The sequence below is a fragment of the Labeo rohita genome, chromosome 18, assembly GCF_022985175.1.
Source record: "Labeo rohita strain BAU-BD-2019 chromosome 18, IGBB_LRoh.1.0, whole genome shotgun sequence".
NCBI lineage: Eukaryota > Metazoa > Chordata > Actinopteri > Cypriniformes > Cyprinidae > Labeo > Labeo rohita.
In genome coordinates, this window is record NC_066886.1 from 5,209,370 (window position 1) to 5,235,784 (window position 26,415).

Here is a 26,415-nt window from a genome sequence, read left to right on the forward strand (position 1 = left end):
ATCTGCAAGGAGGAATGGCAGAGGATCCCCAAATCCAGGTGTGAAAAACTTGTTGCACCTTTCCCAAAAAGACTCATGGCTGTATTAGATCAAAAGGGTGCTTCTACTAAATACTGAGCAAAGGGTCTGAATACTTAGGACCACGTGATATTTCAGTTTTTCTTTTTTAATAAATCTGCAAAAATGTCAACAATTCTGTGTTTTTCGGTCAATATGGGGTGCTGTGTGTACATTAATGAGGGAAAAAAAATGAACTTAAATGATTTTAGCAAATGGCTGCAATATAACAAAGAGTGAAAAATTTAAGGGGGTCTGAATACTTTCCGTACCCACTGTAAGTGGAAGCCCTCTATTCAGGATGCAAGCATACTACAGTATAAACGAAACACTAAGGTTGGGCTGACAATATTGAGTAACTAATTTTAATCTTTATAACCAATATCAATTCTTAAATCCCAAGATCGATATTTTAGTCTGTTTAGGCTAGTTCCTGTTGATGCGTCAACTAAACATTATTTGTAACCGACGTCCCATCCAACCATCGCAATAAACGTTGTGTTTTCTTACTTTTATTATAAAACAATCTCTCAGCTTTCAGCGCGTCAACCGATCATCTATTCCGCTTTACTAACATTACCAGTTACAACAATTAGTAAACATAAATTAACACAGTATGTTGAAAGATACAGTACAACTTACTGAAATGTATCATGTCTCATGAAATTGTGCAATCAGTGTTTCAGTCGCGTAAAGTCGTCAATAAAACAGCTTGTAAACATGTCACGTAACATTACATTTAATGTTACCTCAGGAAAGCCTTTATTTCCTATATAGCTAGATAGTTAACTAGAACAAATAAATGTAGTCAGGAACATTTTGCTAAATATATAACATATTCATTATATTTCTTATATTCTCATTTATTTAATGTTTGAATACATCTGTCATGAAAGAAGCTATGTCAGCCACCGAAAATGTATTATTAAACGTTAATATAAAAACTCATGTTCGCTTTAAATGTTTGGATACGTTTTTAATTCAGTGTTCACAATTATATGTAAAAATAAGAAAAACGGGCTTTTACTGTACTTCATATACATCCAAATAAATCGATATCCATTCAGATTGATGCAAAAACTGCCCTAAAGTAGTACAGTATGCCTACTGCCCTCAAATTTACATGATACACCATTATAATATAATTTTTCTGTGCATGTACGGTGAACAAACAGGTCTGTTGTAAAGACAGCACACCAGTAACTCATGTGATTCTAATATGATTCTCTCTCTCTCTTTTATGAATGTGAGGGCTAATTAACTTTTCCTCACTAAAAGCTGAATCAAAGCATCTGTCTAATGGTTTCCGTGTTGGTTTATGCAGCTGCACCAAGTCGGGTTCCCCCTCCCCTTGTACTAACAGATTAACTTTGATCTGAGCAGAAAATCTGTGTCAACATCAATTGTACTGTGAGTTCAAGCAGCCAGCATCATGGAACAGAAGCAGACAAACACCAATCCCAATACGCTGTTAGCATGTTCACATGAAGCATCACATCATACATTTGGCCCAAATAGGGCTGGGATGAACGATTTGACTTGCCATGTTAATACAAAGATTCAGCAAAACCCAAACAAATAATGGAATATAGTGTTTGTATGGGCAGTGCGAACTAGACAGATTGCAAATTTGGAGCATATTACAGTTTTTAACTCTTACATAAAATTTGGCAGTACCATCTGTTAAAGTTGGGGTGTGTAAAGGATGCGTTAAGTTTATCAAATGTGGCAATAAAGATATTTATAATGTTACAAAAGATTTCTATTTGAAATTTCTTTAGAATTTTGTATTCAAATGATTCTGAAAAAAAGATGTATGATGGTTTCCACAAAAGTTTTAAACAGCACAACTGTTTTCAACTTTAATAATAATAATAACAACAGCAAATCAGAATATTAGAATGAATTCTAAAGGATCATGTGACACTAAAGACTGGAGTAATGATGCTGAAAATTCAGCTTTGCATCACAAGAATAAATTACACTTATATTATAAGTATATTTATAATATAAAATATATTAAAATATAAAAATATATTAAAATATATTTAAATAGAATTCAATAATATTTCACAATTTTTTTACTGTACTTTTAATCACATAAATACAGCCTTGGATAGCATAGACTTTTAAAAAAGTTTTTTAAAAATTCTTACTTATCATGGTAATACCATACTAAATCGGCACAAAAGTACCATGCTTTCTTATGAATTATCATTTTTTACATGGTACCACAGCCAAAACATTCTTTAAAAATTCAGTACCACTGTATATATCAAATTTTATATTTATGTACCATCTTATACCATCACCGTTCCATTATACCATTGATTAAATATATTCGCAATCAATATTTCCCTTGACACTGTCCACCATCTTAAATCAAAATGCTCTCTGAGGTAGTTGCAAAAGTGCTAACTTAAATTTTGGTCTCATTATTTGCCTGCCTACTGTGACCAGCCCTTTTTGTCAGAAGTGCCTACAAATGTGATCTAAGTAGATGTCTTCACAGCATTAGAAGGTCAGTGTGGATTCTCGAGATGCAGCCCTGAAACTGCTCTTGGCCTTAAGTTAAATACAGTTTGGCTCTGTGGGCTGTGAACAACAGCATTGGTTTAAATAAGACCCAGCTCCATTGACTCTTCCATGGTGTTTGATCTCCAGGAAGCCAGAGGTCTTGCGCTCTCACCTGGAAGGCAGTTTGGCTGTTGTAGTTCTTAATCTCCTTATTCGCCCCTCTGAACAGCAACACTCTCGCGCAGCTATCCTGGAGAGAGACAAACAGAGAGGTTACAAGCGTCGTGATAATTCGTCGCTAGTAAAACGCGTACACTGCATGTCCGTGAAAATGTGCCCTAGAAAGTTTTGGAACGGGATGAGTGTGTTTGTGTGCGTGCGTGTCGCTTTGACAACAACAGAAATGACAAAACTGACGTTCCACTGGGACCAATTAGCTCACCAGCTCATATGTAGGTCTGCTATCAGAGAGAAAAACAGAGAGAGAGAGAGAGAGACGCGAGCACAGAGCTGCTCTAATGGCTGTGTTTCTCTATGGGCATCTGAGACGGAGTGTTTAGAAGGTCAGCACAGCATCTGGCTATCATCCCTCTCTCTCTCTTTCACTGTAGACAGTTTTGACAGTCCGCACACACATTTAGGAGCTGTACCACACAGACATGACTCAGCTGGGATTGGTGTCCTAGTTTCCTAACAGTAGTGAGTAAACATCACAGCGTCTCTTGGCCCACTAACATACCTTCCGTGGAACCTGCGTGCTGATATTTAATTACACACTTGTAGTGCACTTCCTGTCTGTCTCTCTCTCACAAGCACACACAAATTAGAAGTGTCTCTGGTAAAGATAGATAGATAATCGGTTATGCAACTCCTTTTTTTAACAGATACTATTCAAATGTGTGTGGACATTAAGATTTTTAGGGGTTCAAGCTTGTAATTTACTTCAGAAGAACAATTTACAAATAATTTACTCACCCCCTTGTCATCCAAGATGTTCATGTCTTTCTTCAGTCGTAAAGAAATTATGTTTTTTGAACTTACAGAATGCAATTTAAATGCGGCTTCAAATGATCCCAAATGTGGTTGTAAACGATCCCAGCCGAGAAAGAAGGGTCGGTTATTTTCATAAAAGTAATACATTTTATATACTTTTTAATGCCAAACGCTTGTCTTATCTTACTCTGCCTAGACTGTTTTTGTTCTGGTTCATGACAGTTAGAGTATGTCGAAAAACTCCCATCTCATGTTCTCCCTCAACTTCGAAATCGTCCTACATCGCTGTTTTATCTTTTTTGTTAAGGGTGTTTGATCTTCTTTGCATGTTCACTTTGCAAAGACTGGGTCGGTACTTCTGCAGTGATGTAGGATGATTTTGAAATGATTTTTTAAGGTTAAGGGAGAAAAAGTTCAGGGAGAGAAAGGCAAGACAAGCGTCTGAGATTAAAAAGTATTTAAATTGTATATTTTTTTTTTAAAATAACCGATCGTTTCGCTAGATAAGACCCTTCTTCCTCGGCTGGGATCGTTTACAACCGCATTTGGGATCGTTTGAAGCTGCATTTAAACTGCCTTTTGGAAGTTCAAAATTGGGGCACCATACCAGTACATTATATGGAGAAAAATGCAGAAATGTTTTCCTCATTTCTTTACAACTGAAGAAAGAAAGACATGAACATCTTGGATGACAAGGGGGTGAGTACATTATATGTGAATCTTTGTTTTGGAAGTGGACTTCTCCTTTAATTGTTAGAATGGCCAAGGATCAGCAATCTCCAAGTGAAATTGATAGTGCAGACCAAACCGTAAGTCGTAGAGACTTGAAACTTGGAGGGATGGTAACACTCATGCCGTCTACAAGTCTCACCCCAGTCGGCCTGATGGGGGCGCTACAGTGAACAAAAGTACGAAATCGCTCCTAACTCCTTAACCGTTGTTGCAGGTTTTAAGTGTTCTTGGCTCACACTGAACAAAACACACAATTCAGTCACCCTGGCGAAAATTACGGGTATTTGTTATTAATTAATGGGGCAGCAACTCATGGCCCTAAAGGTCTGTGAGAAATTTGAATGAACTTACACGTGATTCGTAGTAGTGATGGGAAGTTCGGATCATTTTACTGGCTCTGACCATTGAGTCTCGTTCAGCAAAATGAACAAATCTTTTTTCGAGTCATTTCGTTCATTTTAGCAAAATATAATTCAAATGTTATGTGTTACTTCTCGAAACAGACTCGAAAGAGGTGAACTAATTCCAGTACAGAACCTAATAGGATGTTGCGCATGTGCGACTGAACAAATCACTCCCCGAGACGACTCGTTCTTCCTGAGTCACATCAAAATGAAAGAATCGTTCAAGAACAACCCATTACTAATTTGTAGCATCGTGGACGCGCATCCTAGAGCCTGTGCTTCATGAGCTTTTGTGCTTAAAAAGTATACAAATTTTGATTTTTCGAAAAAAAAAAAAAAGACAGATCGTTTCGCTAGATAAGACCCTTCTTCCTCAGCTGGGATCGTTTAGAGCCCTTTGAAGCTGCATTTAAACTACATTTTGGAAGTTCAAAATCAGGGCACCAAAGAAGTCCATTATATGCAGAAAAATCCTGAAATGCTTTCCTCAAAAACTGAAATTTCTTTACAAAATTATATATTTCTGAAGACAGAAAGACAAGGGTTTTTTTTTAATTATTGATTTAGGTGGTCACAGGCTTGCTAAATAATATGTAATGTCTTCTCATATGTGCTTAAACCCCTTAAAGCGCTTGCACCCCATTAATTGCTGCTTGCAGCTTTAATGTGTGTTTGCTTTTTGAAAGAAATTACTACTTTTATTTAGCAAGGATGCATTAAAATTAATCAAAAGTGACAGTGAAGACATTTATAATGTTACAAAAAATTCTATTTCAAGTAAATGATGTTCTTTTAACTTTCTTTTCATCAGAGAATCATGAAAAAATGTATAATGAGCAGCACAGCTGTTTTCAGCATTGATAAGTTTCTTGAGCACCAATTTAGCATATAAGAATATTTTCTGAAGGGTCTTGTGACACTAAAGACTGGAGCAATGATACTGAAAATTTGCATCACATGAATAAATGACATTTTAAAATACACTAAAATATTAATTGTTATTTTAAATTATAATATTATTTCACAATATAACACAATATTGACTGGAGAGTGCATTGCATTGTGGGATATGGCATCTCATACAGGATATGCTCAAAGTAGACTACTATCTACAAACACTGCACAATGTAATAACATTCATGCTACATTACTATTATCATATGACCCCATGATGCTTGTCATATGGAAGAAAAAACATTTATGCAGTCAAGAGTCAAGAAGTCAAGTCTTTTGCATTGTGGGATGCATCATCTGGTTCCATGCATTCTGTGTAGTACATAGTGCAAAAACAGCAGTATGTCAGTAGCATGATATTCAGAACACGGTCTGTCATACAGGAGACAGAGTGGAGCGCTGCATGTGTTTAATGCTGCGGCTCTGTGCAAAAATCAATATGTAATTTTGACTGCAGAGTGAATTAACAGAACGATGATTGAGCTTCCACATCACAGATTTTCTCCCTCTTTCTTTCTGTCTTTTGCGCTCTATCTGTGATACGCTCTTCTGCACTATTGATCCATTTAAAGGACACAAACATTCAGAACTGAAAAATAATGTGCTATATACACTAATGTAAAACAATAAATCAAAAGTCATCACAGCTGCAGTCTGGAGAAGCAGTAGTGTGAAAGCACAAACTACTGAATCTGGCCTTTTATGCCAATGTGATGATGGACTGAATGTCTTCTGGACAATAGAGCAACATGTGACCTCTAGTGGTGAAACTTTATAAGAACACAACTAAGATACTGGACATCACTATTAGATTAGACTCACAGACAGATAGAATAAAGTCGCCATAAAGTCTGATTCACTTTGCAGCTCATTTTGGCCATGAACTGTCTGCTTAGACAGAAGGAGGTCATCAAAGGTCAACCACAGCGCCTGTTAATTTGGACATTATTTGGTTTCTTCACTGTCTGGGAAAGTCCACAAAAAGATTTTCAGAGATTTAATTTACTTCTGAGGTCTTGCTCTTAAAGTATTTTTATTTTTATTATATATATTTTATTATGTATTAGTTATTTATTTTAGAAAACTGATCCTTAAAGCACGAATAGAAACACATAAGAACTCACACAAATGAACATTAGCATAGAAATATGCATGGAGACTTGCAATTGACAGAGAATGAGACATTTGCTCATGGAGAGCATTATTTAGGTGGCCAAACTGTAGGTTCTTCAGTTTTATTGTCTTCAACTGGACATTTGGTCTTCACAAAGCGAGCAAAACCTGACCTCCCACACACAGACAAATCTCATCAGCCGTCTTATTATCCGTAGCTGTGAATTCACCCTTCTGTTCCACATCAGGCGGTCGTCTCTTCCTCTTTCACCTCCTCCTGCTTTCCTCATCGTTTTGGCACTATTTCACACTCTCTCTGTCTCTTCTTCCATCATTGCCCTCGTAGATTTTCCCTCGTCTATCCAGTAATGCCTCTCTTCTCAGGCTGATACGTCCTCTCTCAGAGTCTCTTTCTGGGAATCGATCCACTCTAACATCTCCTCTGAGTCTGAGCTAAACATCCACAGAGAGTCCTTAACACTCGCTATCATCGCTGAGCACTTGTACAAGCACACACACGCACACATTTACCTACTTCATGACAGATTTAGCAAACTCCTGAGCATGCTTTTTAGGAATTGTCCTTCAAGTACGACAAATTGAACAAAGTACAAAACTCACACAAACTCATACCAACATGTGTTTGTTACTTACTGTACATGAAAACTTCACTTACTCTTAAGCGTGTAATTATAATTATACACTTACAGGATGTTCTACTGATTCTTTTATAAATGTATACTAGCCCTAAATACAACTTTTGGACATTGTTTAGTCAGTTTTTGACATAGTTAGCTCACTTTAGGACATATCAGTCAAAAGTTTGATTTTTAATGTTTTTTCACCAAGCAGAAGGTATTCATTTATTTGATCAAGCAGAAATATTGAAATATTTTTACTATTTTAAAATAACTGTTTTTTATTTGAATATATTTTAAAATGTCATTTATTCCTGTGATCAAACCTACATTTTCAGCATCGTTACTCCAGACTTCAGTGTCATACGATCCTTCAGAAATCATTCTAATATGCTGATTTGCTGTTCAAGAAACATTTTTAATAATAATAATTATTATTATTATCAGTATTTTTACAGGATTCTTTGAATAGAATAGAATAGATTCTTGAATAGAAAGATCCAAATATCAGCATTTATCTGAAATAAAAAGCTTTTGTAACATTATACACTATACCATTGAAAAGCTTGGAGTCAATATAATTTATTTATTTATTTTTGGGAAAGATTATTTTTTATTATAAAAATTAATACTTTTATTTAACAAGAATGTTTTAAATTGATCAAAAGGATGATAAAGACATTTATAATGTTACAAAAGATTTCTATTTCAGAGAAATGCTGTTCTTCTGAACTTTCTATTCATCAAAGAAACCAACATAATAATAATAATAATAATAAAATGCTTTTGAGCAGCAAATTAGAATATTAAAATGATTTCTGAAGGATCATGTGACTGGAGTAATGATGCTAAAAATTCAGCTTTGAAATCACAGAAATAAATTTCATTTAAAATATATTCAAGTATAAAACAGTTATTTTAAATAGAAAAAATACTTCAAAATTGTACTGTTTTTGCTGTACTTCAGCAAACAAATGCAGGCTTGGTGACCAGAAGAGACTTCTTTAAAAAAAAAAAAACATTTGAAATCTTACTGTTCAAAAACCTTTAACTGGTTGTGTACAATAAACTATAAAAATAAATAAATAAATAAATTAGCCCTAACCATAAAATACACATTTTGGACATAATTAAGACATTATTTGAAGACTGCAGATGCAAAAACCTCTAAGTCTGCTAAAGATTTTTCAGAATTTTTTCTTTTAAATGAGCACTTTTATCGGGCTCTTACGTTAAGGTTCAGTAATTTCACTTTAATAGCAATGAAAAGGTCATTAGTAAGTTATTGAATGCCTTATTTTCAAAAAATGTCCAATGTTATTTTCATGGAAGCCTAATAAAAATGCTAATTTAAAAGAAAAAAGGGTTTTGCATCCGAAGTACTTCATTTATTCTTTTTAAGAGCCATTTTCTTTTTGAGAACATCAACAAATAGAGTTTTTGACAGATTTAGCTTAATTCTCAGGACATTCTTAAAAAAATCCTTAAAATATTATTCTAAACTCACACAAACATACATTTCTCAAAATATGTCTCAAATGATTTTTAAAAGACTAAGTTAAGTTTTGAGGACTCTTTCTAGCAAATATGTGAAAGTATGGCAAAAGACATACTATTTCATACAATCATACAAACGTGTGCTAGCTACCTGCAAAATGACACCCAACTGATTTAAAAGTAGGCTAATTATGATTAAACCACTTCTACTGTTTATATTATAAATATATTAGCCATAACACTAAAATACAACTTTTTGGACATTATTTAGTCTCTTTGTAAGCCAGTTTTCTGTCTGAGAATGTCCACAAAAGTTTTTGACAGATTTAGTTTACTTCTGAGGACATCTCTTGCCCTTAAAGTAGGCTAATTCTATATATAACTATGGGACATACAGCAAGTTTTAAAAATAAACCATCCCTGACCATAAGATATAACTTTTGGGCATTGTCTAAACATGATTTTGTCGACTTATGCACCATTTTTCTTCTAAAAAATGCCATCAAAATGATTTTTGACAGGTTTAGCTAACTTCTGAGGACATCATAACAGCATTTTTTTTGCCTAGAAATATGCCAGGACACTTTCAATTAAATTATACAAATCAATCACTCATATAATATAGTTCAATATTATTCAAACTTACTAAATGACCAAATTAGACATGTTTTGGACATTATTTTACATAATTTAAACTCTTAAAATTTATTATAATTTGTTCTTTCGAGACCTTTTTGACAGACTAAGTTAACATCTGAGGACATTTTCCAACAAATCTGTTTCTAAAGTACAGCACATGCTGTACACAAACACTCTGTAACAATGTCCTTCGCTATATTTGTTGTGTGTGACTTTTCCTTGCTGTCTCAGCAGCTCTGTTTCTTGTTGCAGTGCATCTGTCACACGGCTCTAACACATCTGTGCTGTCAGAAAGATGCGAGATGAGATGCCTGGTGCTGTGCATGTGAGTTTGTGTTTGAGATGTGACAATTGAAACGAACATTTCTAGTCAAACTTGAAGAAAGGAATATCATTAGAGAATATCATTAGACATCAATGGTTGAACTATGATCTTAGATCTTTCTTTAATACTCAGAGTACTATTTTTATGTTTTAGAAGTGGAGGTCATTGCGTGGTGTCCTCTTTTCTTCATGTTTTTGTTGTTTAGATGTTATTGATCTGTTTGTAACTGACTTCATCTAGACTGGATGTTACATTAGTGCAGGTCAGCTGTAGTGTAATCTCATTATAATGAGCCAAATGAAGATAAACAAAAATCACTGCTGTAAAATTAGTACTCAGACACATACACACACACACACAAAACACACACTCACCAACAAAAATGGAGAATTAACACAGACTTTGAACTAACTCTAAACTGAGTTTCCCATGAAGTATACCCAATAATTGTACTGGGATTTTTTTGAACAATTTATCTTAATTTTTGACCAAAACTATATAGAACAAACATACATACAATTGGTTATACATGTTGCAAATAGTCATAAAAAAAGAAAATCATACTTTTATTCACCAAGGATGCATTAAATTAATATTTGTTATAAATTATTTTGAACTTCCTATTCATCAAAAAAAAAAAAAAAAAAATTTTTAAAAATATCACAGTTTCCACAAAAAAATTAAGCAGCACAACTATTTCGATATTGATAATAATAAAAAAAATTCTTGAGGACCAAATCAGCATATTAAAATGATTTCTAAAGGATTTCTGAAGGCTCGAAATTCATCTTTGCTATCAAAGGACAAAATTACATTTTTAAAATAAATTGAAAGAAAAAATGGACATTTTAACTTCTAATAATATTTCAAATTGTTTTTATTATATTTGTAAAAAATACATTATTTCAAAATATTTTCATGTCAAATATTCTTATCAAAAATACTATAAACTCTTATTTATCTACTTTAGTATATAAATATGTATATATATATATATATATATATATATATATACTAAATTGTGTATATAGTACATATAGTATAGTAAAAGCACAAAAAACAAACAAACAAACAAACAAAAAAAACTTCAAAACATCTAAAGTTAATAAGCTGAACTTTGGATGTTTTGAGGATTTTTTTTGAGGATATACAATACTATAAATATAAATAGTTTGATGCTATGTGAGGCTAAATTCACACTGCGAGCCTTAGTACTCAATTTCGATTGTTTTGTATAGCTGTTCACAAGTAAAAAATAAAATAAAAAAATGAACAGGGTTGCCAGATTTTCACAACAAACTCCCAACTGCTTCTCAAAACTAGTCCAAAACTAGCCCAATCGCTTTACAGGGGGTAAATATCACATTAGTGGGGTTGCTTCAACCCACAGAGTTGAAAAACAACCCGTGGCAACAGTGAAAAAGATGCCAAATTCTGTGACTAAACTCTGGACTTGGCAACACTTGTGCAGTGCGCCATCATACGAAAGTAAACATGGAGGACATAAAGTAAGCAAGTATGCGTTTATTTATAGTGTGATTTGCTGCAGAAGCCAGAGAAATTATGTGCGGGCAATATGAAAAATAAAGACAAGGATGTGACATAAGAGTTTTGAAACTCTTACGAACCCTCATTTTGCTTATATGGAGTTGTCACTGTAATGTTTATGAGTTCTGACACCTCACACTTACACTGACTACCTTTCGCAACTGTGTTGATAACTTTGGGTATGTAAAATCTTTGAAATAACTCCCAGAATTGTGACGAATGTTGATCTAGACTGATGTAAAAGTGGCATGAATTCCAACATGACTGTTCACACTGTGGTCGCATTGCAAATAATCTGACCTGTATCGGATTTAATACCACATATGGAAGTGGCACAAGTTGGAATTGAAAAGATCAGATTCCAAGTGATTTGTGCTGTTCACACTGTCATGAGAAAAACAGATCTGAGTCACATATGTGACGCTGGACCACAAAACTAGTCGTTAGTAGCACAGGTATATTTATAGCAATAGCCAAAAATACATTGTATGGGTCAAAATTTCGATTTTTCTTTTATGCCAAAAATCATTAGAATATTAAGTAAAAATCATGCTTCATGAAGATATTTTGTAAATTTCCTATCGTTAATATATCAAAACTTAACTTTTGATTAGTGATATGCATTGCTAAAAACTTCATTTGGACAACTTTAAAGGTGATTTTCTCAATATTTTGATTGTTTTGCATCCTCAGAGATTTTGTTGTATCTCGACCAAATATTGTACTATACTATACAAACCAAACATCAATGGAACGCTTATTTATTAACCTTTCAGATGATGTATAAATCTCAATTTTAAAAAATTGATCCTAATGACTGGTTTTGTGGTCCAGGGTCACATATGAGCAACAAAAAATAAGATTTGGGCCACAGTTGCCTACAGTGTGAACGCAGTCTTAGTGTAACCAATATATCAGCTAGTCTCTATATTAGAGCAGACAAAACTAGTCCAAAACTAGCCCAACAATGATCAGGGGGGTAAATATCGCATTAGTGGGGTAGCCTCAACCCACGGAGTTGAAAAACAACCCACAGCAACATTGAAAAAGATGCCAAATTCTGTGGTAAATCTGTGGACTGGGCAACAATTGTGCAGAAGCCAGCGAAATTATGTGCAGGCAATATGAAAAATAAAGACAAGGATGTGACAGTTTTGAAACTTTTATGATATGAGCCATGAGGTTTTGCTTGTATAAAGTATATAAGTATATACTCATGAGTTCTGACACCTCACACTTCCACTGATTATCTTCCACGACTGTCTTGATAAATTTTGGTATGTAAAATCATGCTCCATGAAGACATATTGTAAATTTCATATCATAAATGTATCAAAACTTAATTTTTGATTAGAAATATGTATTGCTAAGAACTTTATTTGGACAACTCTAAAGGCGATTTTCTCAATATTTTGATTTTTTTGCACCCTCAGATTCCAAATTTTCAAATTCCAAATATTAAGCGTATTTATTCAGCTTTCAGATGACGTATAAATCCCAATTACAAAAAACTGACCCTAATGACTGGTTTTGTGCTCCACGGTCACATATGAGCAACAAAAAGTCAGATTTGGGCCACATTAGCCTGTGAACGTAGCCTTAGTGTAACCAATATCAATACCAATATAAGCCAGTCTCTATATTAGAGCAGACAATTGAGATGTGCTGTAAAAGCAAGTTCACAGACGATTCAATTGCAATAACAGTTTCAATAGTGTGAGAGTGAAAGAGAGAGGGAGGTGGAAAGAAACAGAAAACAGCACATGTGAGTTCTGTGACTCCATGTGTTTTCAGGCGAGTCCTAAAGGACTGTCTTTGTGTTTGTGTGGGTGTGTGTTGTGGGAGCGTCCATTAATTCTTAATAACAGCAGAATTAAAATGCATGAGGCCACCACACACACACCTGAGGATGAGATCACTCTTTGTGTTTCTGTGTGACTGCATGAACAATCGGTGACCTTGCTGCTTTGTATACGCTCATTAACTCTGATACTTACAACATAGTACACATCATACAAATTGCTAATGCCACGTATGCATACAAATGTCATTGACAAATGATCGTTTTACCTGGCTGAAAAGAGTGCAGATATTTCAGGCTTTATGACTGAGTGTGTCCTTGTGTTATCTAGTTGCTAAGCGAATGCATACAGTATAAGTGAAGGAGTGTGTGTTACCTGGTTATAGAGAGCACACACGTGCAGGGCAGTGTTTCCAGAAGCGTTCTGAGCGCTCATGTCCGCTCCGTAGAACAGCAGGTGTTCCAGATGCTGCACGTGTCCGTGACGGCAAGCCTGACGACACACAAACACACACACGCATAAAAAGTTTGCATCTGTGTGGCTGTTTCCGTTTTGTGTCAATTTGCAGTCTGCACAGAAGTAAAATCATGTTAATGAGTAAAACAATAGCTGCCGCCTCTCTCGTTCGCGCGCACACACCTCGCTCTCACATCCTGATGTTCTCGCTTTATGAAATGAGAAAGAGCAGAACTGTTTGCCTTTGTTTGGTGTTATCAATGTCACTTTTCTTTCCAGCATAATTCAAAACGTGTACTCTCTGCATACTAATGGAGTGTGGGATGTAGAAAAACTGCTTAAAAGCTGTCTGCGTGAGAAAGAGCGGAAAAGGGAGAGAGACAGAGAGAGAGAGAGAGAGAAAGCGAGCGGGGCAGGATTAGTGACGGGGCATGTGTGGGACTCCCAGGGGCCCCCAGCTGTGAGATCCACCAAGTACCAGTCGTTTTCCAGCACAGGGGCCAATTAACATTCACTGTTGCATTTGCTCATCTTTGGCCATGCAGTCGGGGAGAGGTCTTTGGCGTCTCCTGCGGTTTGAAAACAATTATTCGGTTTTGTATGGTGACCCTCTGGATGTGGTGTCCAGATGCCCTTATGGTTAATCCATCGCTGTTAACCGAGTTCAGCAACAAGAACATATGTCACTGGATTCATCACTGGACAGTGAGACGCTGCAGACATTGAAACTATGAAGAGTAACTGACAAAATGTCCTGTTGCACATAAAAGAGACCATTTTGTATTGTTGTTTTAGTTATTATGATTAACAGTTATATTTATATATAACATATTTATAATTATGTTATGATATTACTATTAATAATTATAATAATAATGATGATGATAATTTTAAAACTGATATTACTTTTATTATTTACTATATTATTACTGTCAGTAAAATAATTGAAAAATATTATGAGTGAAAATATTCTGATATTATTATTATTATTATTATTATTATTGTTATTAATAATAATAATAATAATAATTTAAAAAGTCTTATTTTTAAGTATTGTCGATGGTGGACTTATGATATTACTAGTGATTATGTTACGATATTACTATTAATAATTATAATAATAATGATAATGATAATTTTAAAACTCATATTACTTTGACATTATTACTGTCAGTAAAATAACTGAAAAATATTATTAGTGATAATATTCTGATATTAATAATAATAATAATAATAATTTAAAAACTCTTTTCCCAAGTATTGTTGTCGTTGATAATGGTGGTCTTATGATATTATTATTGTTGTAAAATAATAAAAAATAATATTATTATGGATAATATTCTGATATTATTAATTATTATTACAGTAAACTCAATTTAGAAAATCGTATTTTTCTCAAATCTAGATTCTAGATTTCTAAAATCTAGATTTTACAAATAAATTTTATATAGATAATGTTGCCTTATTTTGAACCCACTCAATTAAAAAAGGACACAGCAAAAAAAATAAATAAATAATAAAATAAAATAATAAAATAAAATGTAATATTTTAGAACTATAATATTATATATATATATTACCAATATTAATTATATTATATAATTATAATATAATATAAAAATATATAATTATCTTATTTTAATTACATAGACATTAAACGTACCCTAATTATAATTTTTTTATTGAGCTTGTCCCAGTGCATTCTGGGATGGCCTTCTTGCTGATTGAAAAGTTGGTTAAATGTTACCTAATTGGTTAAAAGTTACCTAAGGCAACATAATTAAAATGCTGTCTACGTAGGTTTTTGAACAGAGCTAATGTTAGCTTTAGTTCAATAGTTCCACAGTGTGTTTGAATAGTAGGTTTGCTATAATTGTCAATGCATAATAAGAGCCGGGGAGACACAGGAATGAATGCGTTCAGATTCACATTTAGCCATTCATTCAGTGATGTACTATATAAAAACACACACACTGACAGATGTGCAAGGATGACTATCCAAACTAGAAAAACTACAGTGAAAAGCAGCCTTATTGAGACACACACACTTGGCATTTGCTCGGGTTGCCACAGGTTCTCTTTAGAAATGACAAGTGTAGGTCAGACAGATGGATGGGAACATTAGAAGGAAGGGAGAGTGGTGGAAAAATAAATATTACGATAGGAAAAGCGCCCACCTTCACAAACACACACACAAATCAGCCCTGTCAACTAGTGCTCTCCTTCCTGCCACACTAAGGGCAAGACTCCGGAGGGCAGCGTGTGTTTGTGAGGTGCAGGTAACATACTGGCGTTTAATAGCATGTCCGTCTCATTTTTTATGCCTGATCTAATTTTGGGAATGAGCCTTGGGTTAAACGTTGTAAACGCACAACGGTGGCATCGGTACAGCTGTGTGTATATATATATATATATATATATACACACACACACAAATACACACACACATAGTCCTATCTGACCCCAGCAGCTCTGTCCACCCTGAGGGCATCTATGCCTCCATCCATCTATTCTTCCGTTTTCAGACGTGACGCTCTCAACTGCAGCTGCAAAATGACTGTTTTTCATAAACAGAAAAGAGACCGCAAGCTCTCATCCTTCTTCTCAAAGCGCGCAAAAAGAAACAGAGGAGATTTGCATATCCTGCAGGAAATATCACTGCTTGCAAAGCAACAAAACAACATGTTTGTTGTAAAATAATACAGAAAAGAAAAAAAAAAAAAAACATGAGACAAGGGAGGAAATGGATGCTCATCTGCTGCCAGTTGAATTTTAAATGTGAAACAGGGCTGCAATTAATGATTATTTGATAATTGACTAATTTAAGGATTATTTTAAAGTCTAATCTACTACATAATAATAATAATAGTTATTATTATCGTTAACATTAACACCAATATTAATATTAGTTATATAGTACATAAAAAATAATAGTAGTTATTATTTCCGTCAACATTAACACCAATATTATTATAAATTATAGAGTACATAAAATAATAATAGTAGTTATTATTATCATCAACATTAACAACATTATTAATTATATAGTACATAGAAAAAATTATAATAGTAGTTTTTATAATAAACACCAATATTAATATAAATCATATGTGCATAAAAATAATAATACGTTATTGTCACCAACATTAACACCAATATTCATATACATTATATAGAACATAAAATATTAATTATTATTGTCAACATTATCACCAATATTAATATTAACTATATAGTACATCAAAAATAATAACAGTAGTTATTATTATTGTCAACATTAACACCAATATTCATATAAATTATATAGTGCATAAAATAATAAAAAGTTATTATTATCATCAACATTAACACCAATATTCATATAAATTATATAGAACGTATTATAATAATTATTATTGTCAACATTATCACCAATATTAATATTAATTGGGTCAAACATTAACAGCAATATTAACAACATGATATTATAATATACAATAAAACAGTATATTAATATTAATAATAACAACATTGTGTGTGCATATATGCTGTAGTTGTTATGTAATAAAAATTACAATATAATATACAATATAAATTAATTATTATTAATATTATTAAATATATAATAATTATTATTAGCATTAACATTAACACCGATATTGGTATGTTATATATGTGTCACTTGCTAACTGGTGAGCAAATCAGTCTTATTTACATGCCAAAGCCAATGTTAACAATATTTGACACTTGGCGACTTTTAATTTAGATCCTGTGTGGAGGTTAAAACACAAGTATGGATACTTTTGTCTCTCTCTGATATTCTCTTACTCTCTCTCTCTCACCCTTTTCAAGCTTCTGAAAAGGTCAGATGTCATGAATGCAAATGTCATGCACCAGGGGCTGCTAACTGAGAGAAATAGTTTAGAAGTGTGTGGCTGGCCAGCCTCCAGAACACAGATAGAGATGGAGAAACAGCCCCTGCAAGACAATCTCCTACTGTATTACCCCGCAGTAATCCACAGGGTCAGCCGATTGAGAGTCAATTGCGACCTGACTGTGTGAGTTTGTGTGCTGTGTGCTATAAAGGCTGTATTCTATTTTGTAGTATTGTTTCCAAGTCCACTTATAATGTTTGTCAACATGTCTTGCACCAAAAATAACAGTAATTTAGTTTTTCATTTTCTACTCTCTCTTTGACCCAGAGAAGACCCAGACTGCATTTAAAGGGATAGTTCACACAAAAATGAAAATTGTGTCATTAATTTACTCACCCTCATGTTGCTGTAAGACCTTCGTTCATCTTCAGAACACAAATTAAGATATTTTTGAGGAAATCTGAGAGGTACTATCAAAAATATCTTAATTTGTGTTCCGAAGATGAACGAGGGTTTTATAGGTTTGGAACGACATGAGGGTGAGTAATTAATGACAGAATTTTGAAAAACCCTTTGAAGGAAGCTTTGAGAACATGAAGAAGTTAAAACAAGTGTGTTACCTGATGAATCTCCTGCCAGCCGTTCTCGTCCATGCAGCCCACCTGAGCATGATCATGCAGCAGGAGCTCGCAGCAGTACGGGTCGCCCCCCACCATAGAGCTGTGATACAGAGGAGTCAAGCCACGACTGTCCTTGTAATCCGGAGAAGCGCCCAGATCCAGCAGCGTCTGCACACAAAAGTCATGGTCACGTCGCTCAATTATGCCAGTCAATTAGCCTGCCTCTTTTCCCTGCCAGCAAACCTGATGTTAAGGAACGTGACCACACAAAACTGCCTGGCAGAGGGTGCTTCAAAGATTGCAGTGACCCACAGTCAGATTCTTTTTTTTTTTTTTTTTTGCTTTTTACAGAGCCTCAGGCTCTCACTGAGACTATTTCAGTGATATCTGTCAAGCATTAGGAAATTTTCTGTGTGCTGTTACATTTAAAAAAAAAATTGCATATGGCATATCTTTATGTGTTTTGCTCAAGGGCATGGTGGTGAAAGTTCAAGGATTGCCCCTTGTGGGGATTGAACTTACAACCTTACCAGTCAAGTAAGACTTTTGACTATCAGCATTAAGTCTGGAGCACTTTGCAGCTTATCCTTGCAGATTTTCTGCTAGCTCTTACCAGTTCTGTAATGCAATATACATTAGACGATCAGTGAATGGACTGTGGGTATGCTATCTGAGACAGCCAAGCTGATTTATTAGCTGTGACAAGTCATTCAAGACTCATTTCATGAGTTCATATTCAAAGGATATAATAAATAAAAGGAGCAGTGTGGAAAAGGGTGAAGTTTAGCATCACCTGCATGTCAGATATAAATATGTAGAGCGAAGACAGACCTGGAGGAAACTAATGAGGGTTGACAAACTGACCTAAACAGCCAGGATATGGAAGACTGTGGCTAGTTGTCACAAGTTTTAGTCCAGCGAATATATATCTCATTATCTCAGGGCAGGTTTGTGCTTTACAGTCAATTTTTGTATATGTAGAGATTTGTACATGAAGAGTTCATTTGCAAAAACAGGTAACTCAAAAATCATGTTTTTTCATTGTGCATTCCCAATCAAATCTGCAGTTGGGTTATTTTGACATAAAGTAAAAATAACTATATATATATATATATATATATATAAACAATAACTGACACAAGACTGACACAATAAAAACATGATAACATAAAAAACTTGATTTTTGAAAATGTTATCACTCATACACACTTCACGTATAAATTTTGAAATATACTGTACAAACATATATATGTACATATATACATATAAATATACTGGTACTGTATATATTACACATTTATGTAGTATTATTTTATTTTTATTTATACAATTAATTAGGGCTGGCAAACGATTAATCGCATACAAAATAAAAGTTTGAGTTTGCCTAATATATGTGTGTGTATTGTGTGTAATTATTATCTATATATAAATACACACAAATTAATCAATGTATATATTTAAGAGAAATATGTTAGTTATGTACAACATATTTTTATTTATATATAATATAAATTCTAAAAAATTATAATAAATATATATACTTGTAAAATATTTCTTAAATATATACATGAATGTGCTTGTATTTATATATACATTATACATATATTTACATACAGTACACACACATATATTAGGTAAACTCAAATTTTTATTTTGTATGCGAATTAATTGTTTGCCAGCCTTACAATTAATACAAGTATATATATAAATATATATATGTATATATATATATATATATATATATATATATATATATACACACATACATACACACACACACACATACACACACATACATACAAGTTTTGTATACACTGCTGTTCAAAAGTTTGGGATCAGTAAGATTTTTTATGTTTTTTTAAAAAAAGTCTCTTGCTAAGTTCCATTTATTTGATCAAAAATATTATGTAATATTATTAAATATTATTGCAATTAAGAATAACAGTTTTCTATTTTAATATACTTTAAAATAAAATTTATTTCTGTGATGCAAAGCTGAATTTTCATCAGCCATTACTCCAGTCTTCAATCTCACACGATCCTTCTGAAATCATTCTAATATACTAATTTATTATCAGTGTTGGAAACAATTGTGCTGCATAATTTTTTTTTTTTGGAACCTGTAATACTTTTTTAAGGATTCTTTGCTAAATAAAAAGTTTAAAAGAACATCTTTTCTAACAATATAAGTCTTTACTATCACTTTTTATCCATTTAACACATCCCTGCTGAATAAAAGTATTAATTTCTTTCAAACAAAAAAGAAAGAAAAAACTGACTGACTCCAAACACTGGACGGAAGTGTATATTGTTAAGAACGATCATGTGACGCTGAAGGCTGGAGTAATGATGCGTTGATGAAAATTCAGCTTTGCATCACAGGAATTAATTCTATTTTAAAGTATATTAAAATAGTAAACAACAATTTTATATTGCAAAAATATTTCACAATATTGCTGTTTTTTCTGTATTTTTAATCAAATAAATGTAGCCTTGATGAGCAAGAAAATTCTTCTTTAAAAAAATTACAAATCTAACTGGTCCCAAATTTTTGAATGGCAGTGTGTATATATATATATACACACACACACACTTTTGAATTGGGTTTTCGAAATATAAAAAGCTGATTTCTTCGAAACAGTTCCAGTTACTGAGATACTACATTGTGACAACTACCCTGGTAGCCTCTATCCTTCGTGTTGTGATCAATATGCCATTGACATATAAAAACAACACTGATATGCCTCTTTCAGCTGAACTTCAGATGACACATCAGTTGTGTACGTGTCCTGTGCTCCGGCAAAAGATCTGCTCTGATCATTATAAAACACAGCAAGCTTTTATACAGCCCGGTGTCAATGAACGCTTTTCATCTTTGTGCCACTCTATGACTCATGTCTGGACAGACACACACACCTCTGATGTCTCTTTCAAGTATGTATGAGAACCACGTGTTCCCTCCCATTGTCGGCAGAACGAGCGTGTGTGCGTTACTCACAATAAGTGCCGTGTGGTTCTTGGTGCGGACTGCTTTGTGAAGGGCAGTTATGCCATCTCTGGTCCTGAAGTCCAGGTGAGCTCCTCCATTCTTCAGAACCTTTATGAGTTCTGCACAACCTTCCAATTGCGACGCCATTGTCAATGGACATTCTGCACACAGAGAAACAACTGTTGACATTTTTGGAACATTTCTGATCTGTTTTAACTTTTTTCCTGTAGAACACTACAGGAGACATTTCGAAGAATGTTCACGCTGCTCTTTTTTATACTACGATCAGTGGCTGTCAAGATTTATTTTTTAAAAAGTGCTTTTTGAGCTTGGGGCCTGAAAATTGTGCAAACGAAATCAAGTCACAAATCTAAAACAATGTGACAACATAATTTGGGTGAATTGTATCTTTAAGTCTTCTGTATTCTGATTTCAGCTTTTTCTTCTGGAGGTCAAGGATCTCTCTCAAAGGTCAAGGATACATGGATTATGATTCAATTGTTTAGCTTCTGTCTCCTGACAGTTTAACACAGACTGTGAGATGCTGCACATCCTGGAGGTCGCGGCTGCTCTATCTGTAACAATTACATGTGTGTACACAAACACAAACTCTTCAATTCCCGTCAGTCACTGTGGCCAGAGGTCAGTTCTAACCAGTTCCAAACAAACGCATGAATAAATCTGAATACGTATGAGGGAATTTGCATAGAAGGTGATCTTATCTTCCCAGCATGCACTGGAGAGGTCAGACGTGATTGCTCTATAGTCATTCACGCAGAACAATATGTCTCTTTCTTTCACTCGAACTGAAAACTGAAATGAGAACTAAGTTCTCAATGTTTAAGTACTGAACGAGACCAAAAAGATCACCAGGTGACATTTGATGCTCAAATTTCTCTCAAAATTATCGACTCAAAATGATTCCTTCGGTTAGGGATGCTTTTAACTACTTGAACACTGAAATGTCTTGAAACTATTTTTTATTAATATTAAAGCCTTTAACAAATACCTGGAATAAGATCTGATCATGGTTTTGATCCACCTTCAAGTGGATTTTACAAAATAATGTGCGATGAGTTGCATTTTTTGTATAGTGTGATGCCAATAACATTATTTGAGAAGCTGAATTAAGATAAAACTTGTTAATACAAGTTTGCTAGTAAAAAATAAATAAATAAATTGATGACTAATTTTATATATATGTGACCCTGGACCACAAAACCTAAGTCTTAAGTCGCTGGGGTTTATTTGTAGCAATAGCCAAAAATACATGGTATGGGTCAAAATTATTGATTTTTCTTTTATGGCAAAAATCAGTAAATTAAGTAAAGATCATGTTCCATGAAGATATTTTGTAAAATTCCTACTGTAAATGTATGAAAACTTAATTTTTGATTAGTAATAAACATTGTTAAGAACATTATTTGAAGAACTTTAAAGGCAATTTTCTCAATATTTTGATTTTTTTGCACCCTCAGATTCCTGATTTTTAAATAGTTGTATCTCGGTCAAATATTGTCCCATCCTAACAAACTATGCATTAATGAAAAGCTTATTTATCCAGCTTTCATATGATGTATAAATCTCTGTTTTGAAAAAATGACCCTTATGACTGGTTTTGTGATCCAGGGTCACATATATATATAGGACTACCAGTCAAAAGTTTTTGAACAGTAAGATTTTTAATGATTTTTTTTTTTAATTCTCTTCTGCTCACCAAGCCTGCATTTATTTAATCCAAAATACAGCAAAGGCAGTAATATTGTGAAATATTTTTGCTATTTAAAATAACTGCTTTCTATCTTTTTCTATCTTTTTGTTTGGTAAATAAATTATAGAAATTAATACTTTTATTTAGCGAGGATGTTTTAAATTTATCAAAAGTGATGATAAAGACATTTATAATGTTAAAAAAAAGATTTCTATTTCAGATAAATGCTGTTCTTTTGAATTTGCTATTTATCAAAGAAACCTGAAAAAAATTCTACTCATTTGTTTTTAACATAATAATAATAATAAATGTTTTTGAGCAGCAAATCAGAATATTAGAATGATTTCTGAAGAATGACTGGAGTAATGATGCAAAAAAATCAACTTTGAAATCACAGGAATAAATTACATTTTAATACATATTAAAATAGAAAACGGTTATTTAAAAAAAAAAATATTTCAAACTTTTACTGTTTTTGCTGTACTTTGGTTCAAGTAAATGCAGGCTTGGTGAGCAGAAGAGACTTCTTTTAAAAACATAAAAAATATGCATGCTAATATGCAACTAGTTAATAATGAGAATTGTTTTTTTAATGCCTGCCATGATGGTAAAGGAAGCAGTATTGGGAAAACATTTCTAAAGCAACAAACCATATACATAAATATCAAATTAACTGAAACTTACCTCTCCACTTTTTTTTATCAGCATTATTAAAATCTTTTAAGGGGACTAAAAAAAATCATCAAACTGAACAACCACACAAATACGGTTTAAATGGATACCCACTATTACCACAGCATGCAAGAGTGCTTCAGTTCAAATTCATTCAAATTCAGCTGTTGTTGACTGACCCAGAGCCAAGAGATAAACGCTGAGAGATCGGGTCATGGCACCAATTTAACAGTACTGAGCAAAGTCAACATGTACGCTCAGGTGCGCACATACACACACACAGAGTTGGAAAGCTGTTGGTGAATTTACTTTTTTGAGTAAAGGTGGTGTCACTTACCTCCGGTCTCTGGGTCATGGAAGTTTGGGTCGAGCCCTTTCTCCAGAAACTTTGATACCTTCTCAACGTTCCTTTGCTGAACATATTCCATAAACTTCTTCAAGTTAGCCTAAGGGAATGAGAAGAAAACGAGAAAGAGAGAGAGAGAGATGTGAGGCAAGTTGAATAATGCAAAAGAAGGATAAAAGCAAAAACAGGCGAGTTTTCCCAAGCGGAAGAAACAGAGATGGAATAAAGCTCCACAGTACGCCACAGAAAGGACTTCATTTCAGCTTTTCAGAGATACACAGACGAAAGCCGTAATAAATACATTAGAAAATCTGTTGATGCTGCAATCCTAATCCACGCTTCATTGTTTAATAGTATATAACATATTTCAAAATGCACTGAACAACATTTTCACAAGACAGAGACTACTACGAAAAGAAAATCAGATGCTATACACCCGGTTTCACCCAAACACGTCATGTTTTTCACTTCATTTATCAAGAATGATATGAATTATCAAGATATATATACACACACACACACACACACTTAATCATAACATCTGCGGCATATGAAACTAGTAATTAAAAAATATTAATATTAAAAAAACATGTACTTTAACTAATTCCCTAGATTATCCAAGAAGTCAAGGCGTTAGGCAAGATAATGCAATAGTATAACCACAAGAATTAAACTGTTAAAATGACGATTTAAATAAAGTTACAGCTCAAATACACAAAAGAAGATATTTTTGAAGAATGCTGGGGTCCAAACAACTCTGAACCCCATTGACGTTCATTAGACGTCATGAATGTGGTTGCGAGTTACTGCCAAAATGCCTCCACGTTACTGTGACTGGCTGACTACTCTGTCAATACGACAATACTTGCCGCCAATGCTCACATCCCTTCCACAAATCAGGTCTGAATAGGTCAAAATATTGGAAATAACTAAACAGAATAAACAAATCAGCAAAAAGTGACTTTTGGTTACAAATTAATCTAAAAAAGGGGGGAAAAATGTAAATGATCATCCGTTTACTGGCTTCTTAACTAATAGTCCAAAAAGAAGGTACCCCCCCCCCCACACACACACACAAAATGCACATAATATTTATGCATTATGTAACCTTTAAAAACTTACCATGATGTAGAAAAAAATTAAATGATGAAGTATGTTAATTCACTTTTGGTTACAACTGAAAAAAAAAAAAAAAAAAAAAAAAATATATATATATATATATATATATATATATATTCACTTTTGGTCACAAAAGAAATAAAATAAAATAAAATAATATTTCAATGATAAAGTATGTTAATTCACTTTTGGTCACAAATAAAATAAAATAAACTTAAATTATGAAATATGTTAATTTACTTTTGGTCACAACTGAAATAAAAAATTAAATTAAAATAATAACAAAAAAAATCTATTTCAGTCTTCCTACTCTAAAATTTCATGTTTAATTTAATGTGTTCTTTATAAACATTTACTAGCAATTTCAGAGGTTTCACCATTATTTTTTTCAGTGTGTTAATAATAAAAGTAATTAACAGTTTTTGGTAACAACAAAAACACTGTTAGTACAGTTATAAAATTAAAGCAATGTAACATTTAAAATATTATCTTCTATTTACAGACAACAAATAGTAGGCTAGTTTAAACAAACATATTATAGCATTGAATTATTGGTTCTGTGTTCAGATATTATTATAAAAATATATATTTATGAAATAAAAAATTAAATAAGTAAACATTAAATTCAGCCAAAAATAATTTTTCTTAGACTAAAAAATGCAAATGCAAAGACTTTGTCTCCTCCTTTCAAAAGTCCAGCATACGCCACTGATAGTATGACATTAGTGTTGCTCTATCTTCCCATCGCTGGTCTTGCAGCCTGTTACATAAAACCCTCAGAAGATCGAGGCTGGCCAAACACACACTCTCACACGTGCATATATATATATATACACACATACACACACACACACACACACACACACACACTCTCTCTCACACCTGTCCCCTGCCAAAATCAAGTAAAAGGCGTGGGTTTCTCACCATGTGTGGCGTTAGCTGATCTCCTGCGTCTTCATCTACTCTGATATGCTTCAAGTCATCACACCGCCCTGATTCCACCCCGGCACACTACCATCTGAGCATCTCCGTCTCTCACACACACACTCACACATGCTCTCCGCAGCTCCGCCTTTCCATGCGGTGAATATTAGAAACTCACTCTCTCTGTCCTCTCTCGCTCTCGGCCACTCAGGCTGTTGTTATGGAGATGGGATACAAAAGAATTGTTGGCAAAGAGAGAGACAGAGAGAGAGAGTTGTGTGCTTGTGTGCGAGTCGAGCGTAAAACCTCTAGTGGTTATTTGATGCACGTAATCTCATTGGACGGTGGAAAACCAAACAGTTTTCTGCTATGAGAAGAACAAATCATAATATAATATTACAGCTCTCTGTTTCTCTCTGTCTTTCTCTTTTTTTCCCCTCGCACACTGAATAATATTTCCACAGATTTTCAGCTAGGGTACAAGTACTGCCTCGCTTGCTCTGAA

The 26,415-nt window shown here is 33.6% G+C and overlaps 1 protein-coding gene across 1 annotated transcript in view; it reads right to left on the reverse strand.

Moving 5' to 3' along the window:
- shank3a (SH3 and multiple ankyrin repeat domains 3a) overlaps positions 1-26,415 on the reverse strand; it is a 290,274-nt gene that overhangs the window by 109,253 nt on the left and 154,606 nt on the right. Inside the window, 5 exon segments of the mRNA XM_051134506.1 lie at positions 2,747-2,824; positions 13,595-13,711; positions 18,150-18,317; positions 21,148-21,299; positions 23,859-23,967. Of these exon segments, the coding sequence (XP_050990463.1) occupies positions 2,747-2,824; positions 13,595-13,711; positions 18,150-18,317; positions 21,148-21,299; positions 23,859-23,967 (624 nt within the window).